The 15,523-nt window shown below is 53.7% G+C and overlaps 1 protein-coding gene across 11 annotated transcripts in view; it reads right to left on the reverse strand.

Annotated features, from left to right (window-relative positions):
• RAP1GAP2 (RAP1 GTPase activating protein 2) overlaps positions 1 to 15,523 on the reverse strand; it is a 176,994-nt gene that overhangs the window by 9,418 nt on the left and 152,053 nt on the right. For all 11 annotated transcript variants that reach the window (XM_032457437.1, XM_014559558.2, XM_006185006.3 and 8 more), the window contains 7 exons: positions 14,701 to 14,856; positions 9,637 to 9,708; positions 9,084 to 9,170; positions 7,624 to 7,758; positions 2,698 to 2,835; positions 867 to 985; positions 268 to 381 (listed from right to left, as the gene is read on the reverse strand). In XM_032457437.1, the coding sequence (XP_032313328.1) occupies positions 268 to 381; positions 867 to 985; positions 2,698 to 2,835; positions 7,624 to 7,758; positions 9,084 to 9,170; positions 9,637 to 9,708; positions 14,701 to 14,856 (821 nt within the window). The remainder of the gene's footprint in view (positions 1 to 267; positions 382 to 866; positions 986 to 2,697; positions 2,836 to 7,623; positions 7,759 to 9,083; positions 9,171 to 9,636; positions 9,709 to 14,700; positions 14,857 to 15,523) is intronic.

The raw sequence follows: 15,523 nt of genomic DNA on the forward strand, positions 1-15,523 counted from the left end.
GGGAACAGGAAGACAGGCAGGCCCTGGTCACACACCGAGACATGCCCCTGGCCCTGCCCAGGCCTTTCCTGGGACTAAGGGTAAGGCAGGCCTAGCAGACCTGAACTTGCCCACCAACAGTGTCCCCAGGCCCCTGCCAGTTGGCTTCTGTGTTCCAGAGAGTTCCCAAGGCAAGAGATGCTGGCTCTCAGCTTGCCTGAAGCAGAGCACACAACCCAAGGCCCCAGGCAGTTAAAGCCAGCCCCTCCCCACCCCCCACTCTCTTACTTCTCCTTGTTGGGGCAGATTTCTGGAGAGCTGGGATTGGATGAGGTCTCAGACTTTATCTCCTGAGAAGAGTGTCCGCCATCCGGGGTCTTGGGGTTGCTGGATGCACTGTCACTGAGGAGAGGAGGATGCATTAAACCACAAGTGGGCTCAGTGATTAAAGGATCAAAAAGACGAACCATTAGCAGGAACAGGTAACTATGATCTCATTTGAGTGTTGCTTTAAAAAAAAAAAAAAAGAAAGAAAAAAGAAAAGAAAGAAAGAGCAGTCTAGAAGCCCAGAGGAAGGTTTGGTGAACTCCACCTGGTAGAAGCAGGGAAGGCTTCCACCAGAGCGGACACTTGAGTAAGTATTGAAAAAGGAGGCAAAGAAAAGAATCCAAGAAACATCTCCAGTTTGGGTCAAAATGCGACAATTTCGGGGACTCCCATGCACAGACCAGCCAAATCTGCCTCGGTGGTTACAGAGCCGAGTGGGTGACAGGGGACGTGCAGGTGCCTGAAGTGGGGACCAGGGACAGAAGGAAGTCCTCCCCAAGGTCAGCATCTGGTGGCTGCAGCAGTGGCGGGAGCTGACGAACCCCACCCTGGACAGTTACCATCGTGTCCGGCTGTCCCCTTGGCCTTCAGATCCCGTATGCAGACGGGGGAAGAGCCCCGACCTCCGCTTGATGGGGCTCCGAGACTGGTTCTTCGCCGTTGCCGCCGCCACTGGAGGCTGCCGATGAAACCGCCAGAATGAGTGCTGACACCCCCAAGCCAGCTCCCCTTCCCCTCACCCACCTTTCTGGTTTACAAATAGCTCCTGCAACCCCCTAGCTGGCTTGGGGGAGATCCCAGAAGAGAGTGAGCCAGCCAGGAAGGTTGGGATCTCATAACTGGAGCTGAGACCCTGAGACTCAAGCCACCTGCAGCCTGTTGCCCTATGTCTTAAGCCGAACCTGGGACCCGGGTAACAATCTACCAAGAACCAGAATTCTTGGCAGAACACAGGGTCAGGGCCACCCTAAGGAGAGTCTTGCATACTTAGAAGGACAGGGTGACTCAGGGGGTCACAGACTGAGAAACACAAAGCCGAGGGCCCTGGGAGAGACCCGGTCCGATCTCTGACTTTACTGATGAAGAAGCTGAGTGGAGGGGCGAGATTTGGCCAAGGTCACAGAGCAAATCACCAGCAGGGGAGCCCAGGGCTCCTGACTCTCCATCCACTGCTCACAAAGAAACAGGTCCAAGCTGGCATCACAATAAGACAGATTGAGAGCAGCAGCCCAGGCAGGGGGAGCCCACCAAGAACATGGCTCTGCTTCAGCCACATGACGGGGGACAACGGAGGGTGGGAGACTGAGGAGGGGGAGACAAGAGCCTACGGCCAATCTTTAGAGCCCCCCACCCCAGCCACTGACCGGCCCCAACTTCTGCCACCCACGTGCTAGGCAACCTTGGATGAGTGACAAAACCCTCTGGGCCTGTCTCTTCATCCACAGAATGAGGATAATTGCCCTGCCCTGCTCACTTCACAGAACTTCGCGGGGAACAAGATAATAGCTATGAAAATCTTTGGGAAATTAAATGAATGATGCAAGACCATTCATAATATTAATCATTAGTATCATGGTGAGCGTGTTCTGCTATGAAGTGGGGAGGGGAGGGGAGGGGAGGAGAGAAAAGAGAAAAAGAAAGGAAAGGAAAGGAAACCCTAGCCTACACAAATCCATAGTCACTTTGCTTTTTAAAAAGACTAAGTCTGTGGGTCCCTCTTTGGCCAGCCCCTGGTGTGAGCAGCCAGACTCAAACCCACAGACCTGCCAGGCTCTTTCCCTGGGAACTGTCTACACAGTGACCAAGAGCTAAGACTTTGGATCAGGGAGACCTGCATTTAAACCCCAGCTCTTCTGCTTGGTTGGGGGACCAGTAGCAAGTCACTTAACCCCTCTGGGCCCCCTTTTCCTCAAATGAAACACGGAGAACAAACACATGAGTACCTATCTCAGACGGCTGTCACAGGTCGGATGAGATAATGTGCATGAACGCCCTAGCTCAGTGCCCACTGTGCAGCAGTGGGGGTGGGCAGCTACCACTATCATTAATAATAACAAAGCGAGGACACTCCTTTCAAAGTCACGGGTCCCAGGCCCCGGGGCAGAGAAACTCGTCCCAGGACTATTTTGTAAGATTGGCCCTGAGGAGGAGGCCCAAGTGTTGAGGAAACTCGGAGAACAGGATGACAGGAGGGCCTCTAGTCTGGGCCAAGCCCAGGTGCTGCCTGGGAGGGAGGCGCCATTTCAGAGGGCCGGGCCTGGGCTCACCCCCGAAACAGCCTCAGTTTCCCTCTGTCATCTCTGCTCTGGTCGCCCGGCTGCAGCCTCTCCAGCTGAGGCCTGGGGGACCCTCCCAGGATCCACGCGCTGCCCCAGGGCCTGCAGCACTCACCGAGAAGGTGGTCTTGGTGACCTCCATGCTGTTATGGGAGATGCCCCCGCTGAGGCTGCCGGGGATGCCCCCGCTGTGCTGCTTCCTCTGGCTGCTCACCATGGTCTCCATGGAGTGGCTGCGCACACGGATGGCCCTCTGCAGGGACAGCAGGGGACAGTGGCCTGAGGGCCGGAGTCTGGCCCCTCCAGAGGACCCCACCTGCTTGATGAGGTCTGCAGACACGGCCCTTGGCAGATGCACACACATTCACACATACTCTGTCTCTCTCCCTCTGTGGCCCACACTATAATCACTACAGTTTGCAGGGAATTTTCACATATTTTGTCTCATGCTCTGAGCATGGGTGGCTCCTTGCAGGCAGAGGTGAGGGAGGACACTGGCCAGAGGGAGTCTGAGGGGTCAGGGCCCCAGCTCCCTGCAAGGTGGACAAAGGTCATTAGCCCCCATGTCCCAGGTAAGGAAAGTGAGGCTTGGGCAGCTCCCCAAACCCGGGTGACCCTGGTCTAGTTACCACCTCTCTAAGCTACAGCTTCCTCATCTGTAAAATGGGAATGATGTGTTTCATGCAGGATCATGTGGAAATTAAACACAGTCATGTGCCTGACCCCAAGTGGACTCTTTTTTTTTTTTTTTTGCAGGAAGCTAAGTGTGCATCTATATTTAAAGACTAGTCTCCCTTCAGCCATAATCCCAAAGTGTGCTTTGTGCAACTTAGAATACATTCACCTTGCTGAACTGTGTAAGGAGCTCTCACTAATCCTCGCACTGAGCCTCCCTCACACTTAAGACATTGTCAAGACAAGCCCGCAGCCTGGGACAGCTGCTGGAGGGGGAGACGCCCGCTCAGACCGGGCAGAGGCACCGGGTCTCAGGGGGCACAGAACTGCTCAACCCACTTAGGGCCACCGAAGAGCAAAGGGCACATGGGCAAAGAGTGAAATGGTGGACGGTCAAGAGCTTGTCACAGCACATGCGTGGATGAGAAGAATGGCTAAAATCAAGACTGCTGATCCCTCAGCGGGGATGGACCTGGGAGGTGATGACTGACCACTCCGTTGGGCGGGTCTGCAGGCCACACAGCCCTGGAACAGAACCCAGGGGCAGCAGTCCTAGTGAGGCGGCTCTCAGCTCGACCCGAGGGAGGACTTCCTGACAAGGGAGGTCCCAGAGGATCCCACCTACCACGAGAATGATGCTCCCTGGTTCTGGAGGCCTTAAGAGATGATCTGAGGCTCTAGGAAGGGAAGTTTCTCTCCAGTAACCCCCAAGCCCTCCCATCACTTCACTTTAATCATTCATTCGGTCACTCGATAATACGGCCAGGTGGCAATGCAGCTTAGCAGTCACAAGCATGGGGTGTCAGAGTCTGACTGCCAGGATTTATATCTGGGCTCTCTGTTCCACCACCCACTAGCTGGGTGCCCCTGGTAGGTCACGCAGCTTTTCTGAGACTTACCCGTGAAATGAGATGGAGGAGATCTAACCACAGGGCTAGGGTGAGCTTACGCAGAAAGTTCTTAGCAGAGGGCCCAGCACATGATAAGCACCTATAAATGTGGCTACTCTGATTGTTAATCATAAGCATTTGTTGTGTGCAGATACTTTGCGGGGGATTTCTGCAGCCTGGTGCTCCTCTCTGGCCACCAGGGGTCAGGTCAGACCAGTGCATCAACCATCACAGTCCCTCAGAGCCGGAGAAATTCACCTGACAACCCCCTGCTTGCTGTGGTCCTAGTTCCAATGACACTGGCCTCATCCTCCCTGGTCCTCCATCACCCCTTCTGCATGATGAGGTCAGAGAAGGGCAGGGCTAGTTCAGGGCTTCCTAAAACTCAGCTCACACGTGCTTTAGGTACATAGCATATGGGTACATCAAGTAACATCACTCTTTTTCATTTCATTGTGGACCAACTCAAACTTCCTCAAGAGCTGGTAATGGCTGAGAATGGCATTTGAGAACAACAGTCTAGAAATGGGTATTTTTCAAAGGCGAGTAATGTATACACTCCTTTATAAAGGAAACTCTCCTTGCAAGATTCCAAGAATATGTCCACAGACCCCCAACACCAGTGGGCCCCATGGGCAGCACTTGCAATATACCTACTTATTCCATAGAAATGTCTTTAAATTGTGAGTTTCATGGCAAAAATTTAGTCTCTATAATTAGAAATATGTATATATATATATATATAATATGTATTTTTTTTTAGATTAGCACCTCCGTTTGAGAAGTGGGTCTAGATGTCCATTAACCAACTGTTCTGTTTCTCACAAGAGAAAAGCTTAAATGAAAGCCAGTGGGATTGAAGCAAGTTGTGAAGGAGAGTTAGTCTCAGTGGTGTGAGGTGCCAGGCAGCACAGCCCAGGGAAGTGACTGGTTGGCTCCTTAGGAGAGGGACAAGGGGTCACCGCCCTGGAGGCTGGGGGAAGAACAGTCTCAGGGGGCAAGGGGATAGACGGTGGAGATGGCTTTTAGCCCTGGGAATTCTCAACTGTGTTTCCCTGCTCCTGCGAGATGAGAACTTTGACAGGAATGAGATGAAACACGCAACTTTTCATCCTGGAGTCATTTCATGCCCCCTCCTTTCAAAAGAAATTGCCTGGGGGTCTAGGGGAGGAACTCCAAGGGAATGCCAATAATTCTGACACCACAGCACCCCCCCTAGTGACCCATGAAGAAATACCAAAGCTAGAGATGGGTTTCCTGAGCTGGGTCAGACCGTGGCCTGGCTACAGGCACGGCCCACACATCAGAGTCCCCCAGGCCACTGGGCTCCATGCTGCTGTACCCGGCCTCTCCAGCTTGGGAGACAAGAGGGAATGAAGGAAGGGACAGGGCCAGAGAGCTTGTGTCCCCAGCGGGGCATTGCAAAAAAGCTGATCACAACTGGCAGAGCTCTGAAGTCTACAGCTGCTGGGCCATTTTATCCGTCAGGCACCATGGGCATGATGTCCACTGCCTGCCAGCTTTTCTAGGTTATAAAAATACTTGAAACCTGAAAAAAAAATTAACTCCAAAATACAGAAAGAAATCTGCAAAGCTAAAAGCAACAGACACTTCATTACCTGTCTACAAAATAGAACAGGATGTTAGCTAGTCAGCTGCAGCTCAAGTCCGACACAAATTACACTGACTGCAGGATGTGGGAGGAGTTTGATGGGCTCACTCTGATATGAGGCAAAGCGTATGAATTTACCAGGTCGCACATTCACCCCTCTCTCGGCTGGGCTAGCCAATCTGGCTCCCTCTTTCCGCCCTTTACTTCTCATCTCTTCTTGACCTCCCAATTTCTATTTCACCCTGGCTGCCACCTTCCATAAGGACTGAAAAAGAGGCCCCAGGAATCTGTCACCAGCCTAGGCGAGCAGCTCAGCTCCTACCCCTACCCCTGTGAGGCATCTCGGCAGCCAGCCCGCGCTAGGGCCAGCAGAGCCCTGCCCTGCTCTGCAGTCCAGCCTAGCAGCAAGGGACGGACCCCAGGCTTGTCGGGGCTGGGCTATCGTGGGTGGAATCTTAGTTGAGTCAGGAACCAGGAGGTGGCATCACATAGCTGTTAAGACCACAGGCTTTGGAATCCGGCTGACCCGAATTCAACTCCCATGTCTGCTGGGTGACTTGGGACAAATTACTTTTGTCTCTTTCAGTCTTAGTTTCCTCACATGTAAAATCGCACCCATTGGTATTAAAACTGGGTATGAATTATTATACAAAAAGTATTGTGCCCATAACAACAGTCTTCCTTACGGGGCACAGAGGGCAGCTGTGAGGCTTTAGATGGGATGGTACATGTTAAGCTTTTACTTTCTGGGAAAACAATAATGACTACTTCTATGGAGCATTTCTGGTGTCCCAGCCATGTGCACGTTTCCCAGCATTATTTCAATGAGTTCTCCCATCAACTGCAGACTGAGGTTTTGTTGATCATCCCTGTGCTGCTAATAAGAAAACTGTAGCTCAGAAACTTTAAAGACCATGCCCAGGATTCTAATACATGCAGGTCTAACCCTAACCCCACACACACCGCCCCCAAAACGGTAGCTTTACAAATCATTCTGCAGTGGGCAATCCAGCAGAACATTGACCTAAAACCCAGAAAACCTGGCTTTGAAGCAAGGCTCTACCTCTCCTGTAGGTGTAACCGTTTTAAACAGCCTTCTAGCCTCTCTCAGCCAGTCCCCTTACGTGTAAGTGGAAATAACAAGGCCCAGGTTCTGCCAACGGGGTAGGATTACAGCCAGGCTCAAATCAGATGCTGGATGCAAGTGTTGGGTGGACCACCAATCCCTTGGCAAGCACATCATGATGACCCTTCTTTACCCCGTCAGCTGAGTGTCTGTCCAAGCTCCCCTTGAATTCTTCCAGGGACAGGATACTCACTTCTTATTCTAGTAGCTCATTCTGGTTAGAAAGATCCCCCCTTTGCAAAGTCCACAAGGACTTGCCTGTAACTCCATCCCGCCAGCCCTGGCCAGGACCTCCTCTGCCCTGCCATCAAGAAGAACCCTCGCGGTCTCCCACACTGGAGGCTAAAGACCCCCACGGCTGTGTCCTTGCTCCTACCATCCTGCCCTGGGCTCCCCCACCACAGGAAGAGGCAGATGAAAGCAGGCATGTTCTCGGTTTGCATGGGCTCCTCTCCTGCTACTAACTCCTTCCCTGTCCCTGCTTACCCGACTCCCAGGCTGGAGACGATCCAGATCAAAGGATGTGGAAGACACCAGAGACGCCAATGGCTGCTCTGACCACTCACACTTCCTGACGCCCCTGCCCTCTGCAAACACCTGCAATGCCCTGGCTGGTCCTGTCACCTTGGCTGGCACTTGGGCTCTGGGGTCAGGATCATGTGGACTTCGTCCTGTTAGTTTCTCTTGTTCACTCACTTTCCTTCCCCTGGCACTCTCCAGCCACCCTTGTGCTTGTACCTTGAAAGACTCCAGGAATCCCCCGTGGCCCCCATTCTCAAACTTGTCCTCTTCTGGGCCCAGTCCCAGCATGGCCTGCGTGTGGGCATGGAGTTCATCATGAAGGTTGTCCAGGAGGGCTGCCCGCGTCCGGTCCTGGAAGGGAGGAGGATGGGGGTAGTTAAGCTGTCATTGAGAGCATAGATGTGCTCCCCCGGGAGGCTCCAGACACCTGGCCCAAGGGCTGCAATTCTGGCCAACTGCATCCTGGTGACAGTATGGACCAGGCTGGGCTCCACACTCACAAATGCTGCAGCTAACACTACAGCTCTGTGTCCGGCCCCCTGCTCTCTTCTCTCAGGGCCATCCCACCCTTCCATGGCTCTGCCCTGATGACTCCCAGCCCAGATCTCTGCTGCAGGCACCACCTGCATGTACCCAACTGCCCAAAGCTCCTCTCCATCCAGGTGTGCATCCAAGGTCATGTCTACAGCCTCCAGGGGGCGCCATTCACACAGACCAGGACCAGCCCTTTCAGCAACCTAGCCTTTGCCGGAGCCTCCAACAGCAGGTCCAGACAGAATTCAACTCCAGTGGTCCCATGTCAGCAAAGAGCCCAAGCCAAGGGCTCCCCACAATCCCACTTCCCCCCACTCTTATATACAAGAGTCCATCAAGTCTTCTCGACTCTGATCATTTCCTGTGCCCAGTGGAAGCAAGCTGCCACTGTGTCTCTTGGACTTCTATAATAGCTTCTAGCTGGCCCCCTTCCTGCCCTCTTGCCTTCAGTCTACCCGCCACCTCTACCACCTCCTCCTGTACTTCATTAGGGCCTTATCACCTCTAGCTCAAAGCCTTTCCTGATCTGACCCAACCAGCATCTGCAGCTGGTCCTCCCACCATTCCATCCCCCTCATGAATCCAACCCTCTGGAGCTCCCTCACGAAGTCATGCTCTGAATCTGCCTGGCCTTCGTTCATGCTGTTTCCATGCCTGGAATAACCCTCCCCAATCTTTCCTCCTGGCAAAAATCTCACTCGATATCCAGATTTGGCAGCTCAAAGGCCACCTCCTCTAAAAAGCCTTCCCTGAACACACCTTCCATTTCTCACAGGCAGAAGCAGCCACTACCCTGAGCCACAGCCCCTGCTGGCCTCCGTCATAGTCCAGGGCACTCTATCATACCTGTCTCCACCAGCCTGTGAGCTCTGTAGGGGCAGAAACTGTCTCACTTATCCCAGTATCCCAGGGAACAGAACAGAGCACAGTACACAGTAGGTGCTCAATAAATGATCGGCAAATGGTTGACTAGACCTAAAGTTTGGATGGAGTTCCCACAAGAAAGAGCTCCACATCAACACAATGCTGAAGGCTTAAAGGGGCAAAGATGGTGCTTCCCCACCTTAAACAGCTCCCAAGAATAGACCCCTGAGAAAGACTGGCCCAGCGGGCAGGATGAAGACCAGAAACCTCGTGCTCACCTCCAGCTTCGCAAACTTGTCTGACTTGCAGCAAGCGTTCTCCGCGTTGGTGAGCTTGGTGAGCAGAAACTCCCTGAACTCTGGGCCCTGGAACAGACAAGACACTCCACCCTCAGCTGCTGCCAAAGGGCTTTAACCACAGTAAGAGGTGGGCAGTTCAGGGGATCTGGGGGGATGGTCTACTTCTGACACTGCATCGTTTCTAGCCCAGCCCAAGCCCACTTGCTAAGATGCCAACATGGAAACCAGCTCCCCTGGTGCTGGCAAATCCACCTTCCACACCCACCATAGCACTTCCATGAGTGGAGGCCTCTTGTGCCCAAGGCTCCTGGGACTGGCGTACAGCATAAAACCCTCCTTTGAGCAGAAAGACAACCCCAGTGTCAAGCACCCTGACAAGAGGCCTTGTGCTGGGCCAGGCTGGCCACACAAGGAGAGGTGGAGACAGACACCAAGTAAAGGAGGGTCTCAAGATCCCCCCTGCAACCACTGCCACTCAGGTGTGGCAACCTGGAATCTCAGACATGAGAGAAGCAGAAGGAGAGTTTCTTACCTTCTGGAAAACAGGGGGGCTGGGCAGAGGTGGGCCGAAGGCAGGCACATCTTCCCTGGCGGTGACCGCGACCTGAAACACAGAGGCTCGGTGTGGGCCAGCAGGAGGGAGACACAAGCTGAGGATGACGAGCATTTCGAGCCCTGGCCCTGGGGGAGCCCCCTTCCCCCTCCTCCCCTTCCCAGAATACAAAGAAAGCGCCCCCTGGGCCAGCACCAGTGAACCCAAGTCACTGTTCCTAGAAGTGGGGCTGGACTGCGCAGAGCCATCCACAAGCCCTCGTTTGCATTCCTGGAGGCGGGAAGCAAGTTTGGCAAGATGACTGGGTGGGGCTGAGGAGCAGCCTGGAACCCTAATTCTGATGCAGTACAAGAGCCCAGGAAATGCTATCTCATCACCTCATTCGACGAGATGCTAATCCTACAGAGAAGGCGCAGGGACAATGATCAGCCCTGTACTCCTAATGACCATACAGACGCCCAGAGCCATGGAGGCATCCCTCAAAAGAAACACAGGAGATTAGCCCCAGAGATTCGCAGACGATCCAGAGCTCTCTAACCCTGCTCGGGGGTTCTCTCCCACAACACTGACTCCCAAGACTGGCCATATATCAGAATCACTTCAAGTGTTTAAAAATAAATAGCGATTTCATGGGCTCCACCCTAAACCTACTGAATCAGCAGCTCTGGGGTGGAGTCAGGACTCTGCAACTGTTTGAAGCTCCTGAGAGCATCTGTGCAGTCAGTAGACTGGTGTTTGGGAGCCCCGGCCCCACACGCGGGGTCGGTCTGGGTGAGGCTTGAACCCACAGAGCACCAGGGCCCTGGGTGGGAACTGGGGGCGAGGGGACATGCAGGTGCTCTGCATGGGCATGCAGGCTCGGGGTGGGGTGTGCACCTCTGGCCAGCCTGGTGAGGCAGGAACTAATGGAGAGAGGGCACCAAGGTGTTCTTCATGAGGTCTCCCAGGCTCAGGACAGGTCCCGCACCTCCAACTCCCCTCTCTGCCTAGAGATGCCCTGGTTTCACCTGTTCTCAGCCCATGAGGCTGCAGGCCTCTCTGGAGACTGCCCTCTCCCTTCCCCGGGTGGCTGCTGGCGTAAGCCCAGCCCTGGCACACCGCCAGCCTCCCGGGCCCATGAAGTAGGGCAGATGCAGAGAGTCTGCCAGACCGGGTGTGCGGGCAGCTCGGAGCCGGGCCGGAAGGGCCCTGCCAGGATCTGGAAGGGAGGGGAGCGGGAGAGGGCTGGTCAGTACAGCTTTCTCTCCCCCAGCCCAAGGCTGTCCACACAGCCCACACTATGGTGCCCAGAGACGGGAAAAGGCGTGTATTTGGCTGATGTGATTTCTGGCTGCTTCCAGCTGCCAAACTGTGCCCCTCCACCAGTCACTATGCACCCCGGGCACAAGTCAAGAGTTCCACCCACAGAGCCAAAGTCAGGAGGAGGGGACAGCCATGGAAAGGCTGCTGACTGGGACGAGGCCAAGTTCAGCTCCCTCCTCTTCCCACCCCGACGCCCCCTCCTCAGGCTTGCACTGAGTGTTCTGTGCTGGCTGGGTGAGTGGCTTCGATATGCTCTGAAATCGGCCTGAGTCTCCCAGCCAGACGAGCCCACAAGCCCACCGCCCCGCAGCAGCCAGGTCAGAAAGGCCGCGGATGGGATCTCCCTTTGCTGGCCGTTCTCTAACCCCACACGCTCCCTCCCGTCCGAATGCCTGGGCCTTTGTGGTTCCCTCCTCTTGCGGACGGTTGGGTTGCTGGGCTGAAAGCAGAAGCTGCCTGAACACAACCTCACCTTCCTATTTTCTAAATCCAGCCAGGGCCTCCCTGCAGGGGCTGGGAAGGAGAGAAGCAGCAGGTGACTCAGGGGAAGAGGCTCTTCAAGACCGGAAAGCGGGAGGAGGCACAGGTGTGGGAGCAAGAAGGATGCAGCAGAAGTGGGGGTGCCTCCAAGGACTCCACACTTGATAAGATCCCCACACCTGCCCAAGGGTGGCCTGGAAGTCCTGGAGGACCACGAGGTTGCTCAAGCAACAGATCAGTAGTGAGGGGAAGGGGGCACACAGCCAGGAGCCGGTCCCCTGGTCACTTTTGCAGGACTTCAGGAGTTGGGGCAGGGTGAGCTCAGACAGGGAGGGGATGGCATCCTGGTGAAGGCTCAGCTGGAATTTCCTTCGAGTCTGGCAGGATGGGGATGAAATGTGTGTCTGAAACATGATTTGATGTGATGTCTCATGCACACCCCAGATGGTGGGTCCAAGTTCCCACCTGCTGTGACGGCTCCATGAGGAAGGCCACAGTCAGACCCGGACAGGACTCTGGCTCCACTGTTTCCAGGCTCTGTGGCCTCAGGTCTTAAGAAACTTAAGCTCTCAGCCTCAATCCCCCCCACCTCCCGCCACCATAAAATGGGGCTAACAGGAGGCCTATCTGACCAGAGAGTTATGAGAATTTAAGAAGACTGCTTTTAAGGGCCTGGCACAGTGCCTAGCACAAAGTGAACACCCAGTGAGGAGTAATCATTGTCACTTGGTGCTTTTTTATTTTCCCTGCTGACCTGCGCCTAATAAAGGATGAAATACTACAGAGTTCCCCCAAACCACTTCCTAATCCACCATACACACACATACACACACACACTCCTCTTACTCAGCTCCACCTCCTTCCTCTCCACAGCATGTCAGGGCTGGAAGGAGCTCAGTAGTTGTCTACTCCAACTTCCTCATTTCATACAGATGGAAACAGAAGCTCAGAGAGGGAAGGAACTGGCCCAAGGTCACACAGCAGTCAGAGGCAGGGCCAGGACCAGAACCCCAGGCTCCCAAGCCTCTCTGAGGCTCTTTCCTGTACATTCCCACCCCTGTCCTGCCCCCTTCTCTTTCCTGTTGTTTGTCCTCCCCGGTGGGGGCCTCCTGGGACACTGCTCAGTCCCTGGGGAACTTTCACCCTCCTTTGCCATAAGCCCTAAGCCTGCAGGGGTCAGCTGAGGTCCACGTTACCTGTACCCCCTGAGGGATCTAACCAGGTCCTCCTCAGTCTGCCCATCACTGGATGATGGACAGAGCTTTGTGGGGCACCTAAGAAAGCTGATCTCCCTCCCTGTCCTCTGCTCTGACCCACAGGTCCTGCCTTCCAGCTTGGATGTCTGCCTGGCTGGTAGAGTCCAAGGTCCCACATCCCACGGGCAGCCCCGCTCTCCCCGTGAGCTCTGCTTCTCACCTCTCTGAGGGCAGTGCTTCTCCCCGGACCAGAGGCTGTGGCTGGGGAGACTTGGTAAAGACTTCTAGCATCTGTGCTGGGGGTGGGGTGGTGCTTCTCTGATTTTTCTCTATTTTCCTAACTCTACTAAAGTTCTTGGGAAAGGGAAGAAGCCAGTTAGCTGGACTCCATTTCCTATCAGGAACTTAAACACTAAACGTCCACAGGAGGCCTCATTCTGCCAGCAGAGGCCCAGCAGACGAGCTGCACGCACGTCTGAGACTGCCTGGCAGGGCCTGGAAGCCCTCCTATCACACAGCTCTATTCTGAGCATCCTTCTCTGTTGCGCTCTCCCTCCAAGAGCTGTTAAATGAACCAGGTGGCTGGCTGAGTGGCCCAATGGCTAACCTGTGCTCACAGCCTCTTCTGCCCCTTCCCTGAAGCTGGTTCTGTACGTCACTTCCACGTGCCTGCACAGTAGGCACTGAATGAGTACGCTTGCTTCCACCAATGAAGTAATTAGGCAGCTTTTTGACGAGCATGCCCATGTGGGTCAAAGCCTTCAAGGAAATACCCAAACTATGGGTTCTCCAACTTTTCAGCTAAAACTGCTCAGTGACAGAAGAGCGTGAACACGGGCCTGTAAAGGAATCAGTTCTCCTCCATAGGACAGAGTGTGGGATTTCTTCTGTGTTTGGAAGCCTCCTATTTGGTTTTCAAGTGGATGTGACTTTTGCACTTAACATACCTGGATTTGTACTGATAAAACAATCATGTAATGATTATAGAACATCGTTTTTCTTTCCCAGAGTAGTCAAACCGAATTAATACTTTGTAAAGACAGCCATGAAGTGTTATGGCCTCCTGAACCCCAGAACCAGCACTGGCCTAAGTTAATACACAGGAAGCCTTGCAGGCCTCAGGGTTTCCCAAGAGCTCCTTTTCGCTCTCCCTGACAATGCTGGCTGCTAACACTGGGGGGAGCAGGGAGTTCTGAGAATTTGGGCTACGGCCTCCCTCCCCGGGAGACACAAAGCAGCACATGAACTCCACAGTCTGTACCTATCTACCAAGGGTTCAAAGACTATCTAACATCCACTTTAAAACCCCTGCCTCAGTCTATCTCCCTTGGGTCCCCTGCCCCCTACCACCACTGTGCAACAGAGAAACTGTGGCCCAAGAGTTTGGAATTGTTTCTGACGGAGAAGAGAAGGCGAGGGTTAATGACACAGTCATCAGGAGGGGCAGGGTGAGGCCCCGAAGCGCATCTGCATCAGTGAGGCGTCTGAGAAAGTCCATTCGTGGGTCAGGAGCTGAGACCCAGGTGCTCACAAGCCCACCCCACCCCAGCCTCCAGGAGTCTTCAAATGAAGATGGCTCATTTGCCCAGAACAGCTAAACCAGAGGGCCCCCCCAGGGGCCAGGGTCTACCAGGACCCTTGCTCTCCACTTCTCATCATGAACATTTCTCCTTTTCCTGTCTTCCTTTGTCTGTTACCGCCTTTCTTCCTCTCCCCTATCCTGAGAGTCCTCTCCACTTTCTCTTTTTTTCTCTCCTGTGGCTCTGCCTTACCCTAACAAACAGCATTACCCGCTTCCAAATAGGGACAAGGGAGGCTTCTCAACCCTTGAGTTAGAGGCTGTCCCATCTGGAGGCAGCAAAACGGACCAAGGAACCTCAGAAGGTGCTCTCCAGGAGCCTAGCTTCCAAATCCCAGAAACCCAAGAACTCGTGGGAAATCTATCACGTGTTAGAGACCGGTCTGAGGAGCCACTGAGAAGTGGTGTTCCTTGACGTCACTGATTCCGTAAAGTGTGGTGAGATACCTGGGCCCCCCGCTTCCTCCAACTAGATCTTCTCCTTACCTTGTAGGATGGGCTCTCCGTGCCCAGGTTCTCAGCTTGCACGACAATGTAGGCATGTAAGAAGTTGGACGCAATCATATCTGGGACAAACGGTGTGTTTTCTTCTTGGAAGATGATGGCCACAATGTCATTCCCAATGTGTCTCTTTCTCTGGAGCTAAACAAAAAGTGTTCCATTGTTATAAGCCAGTTAGAAACATCCTGAAAACAGAATAGGTCCATACAGGAAATTCTTCATTTTTCTATCTTTATACGTAAGCCCTGGAACACTGAGACCTCTCTCTCCAGGGTGCTTTTTCTTTCAATCTTTAGAAGCCACTAAAAAGGAAAAAAATGAGGAAGATGCCTAAGTTGCTAGGAAGAGGCTAGCAAGCCTTACTGAGCTCTGCAGCATGTAGAGAGCCCTGACTCAGGACTTGGGATATTGTTAAAAGGTAATGCCAGGTTTTACCCTGGGAGAGCCTGAATTGGATCAGGGAGAGACATAAACACAGGTGGAGCCACTGGAGAACACTAACAAAGCCACCAGGCAGCAAATGCTTAATCTGCCACTGCCTACGTAGTGCCTGACAATATGGGAGTAAAGAGGGCAAAATCAGAGGCCTGGCAGTAACCTGAGAAGGCTTCCTGGAAGAGGAGATTGGGTGAGGGGGGAGCACTTGATGGACATGTGGATGAGCAGGGTGGAGAGGGCAGATTATCCTATACCAGAAGGGAGAAGAACCATACTTAGAGAAATATGGACACCCTGGCTTGGTGGAGGTCATGGGGGGAGACAGAAATCCAACCCCAAATCAGCTTCCCACGCTCGGCCAGGTGCTGTC

This window comes from Camelus ferus, chromosome 16 (assembly GCF_009834535.1).
Source record: "Camelus ferus isolate YT-003-E chromosome 16, BCGSAC_Cfer_1.0, whole genome shotgun sequence".
Lineage (NCBI taxonomy): Eukaryota > Metazoa > Chordata > Mammalia > Artiodactyla > Camelidae > Camelus > Camelus ferus.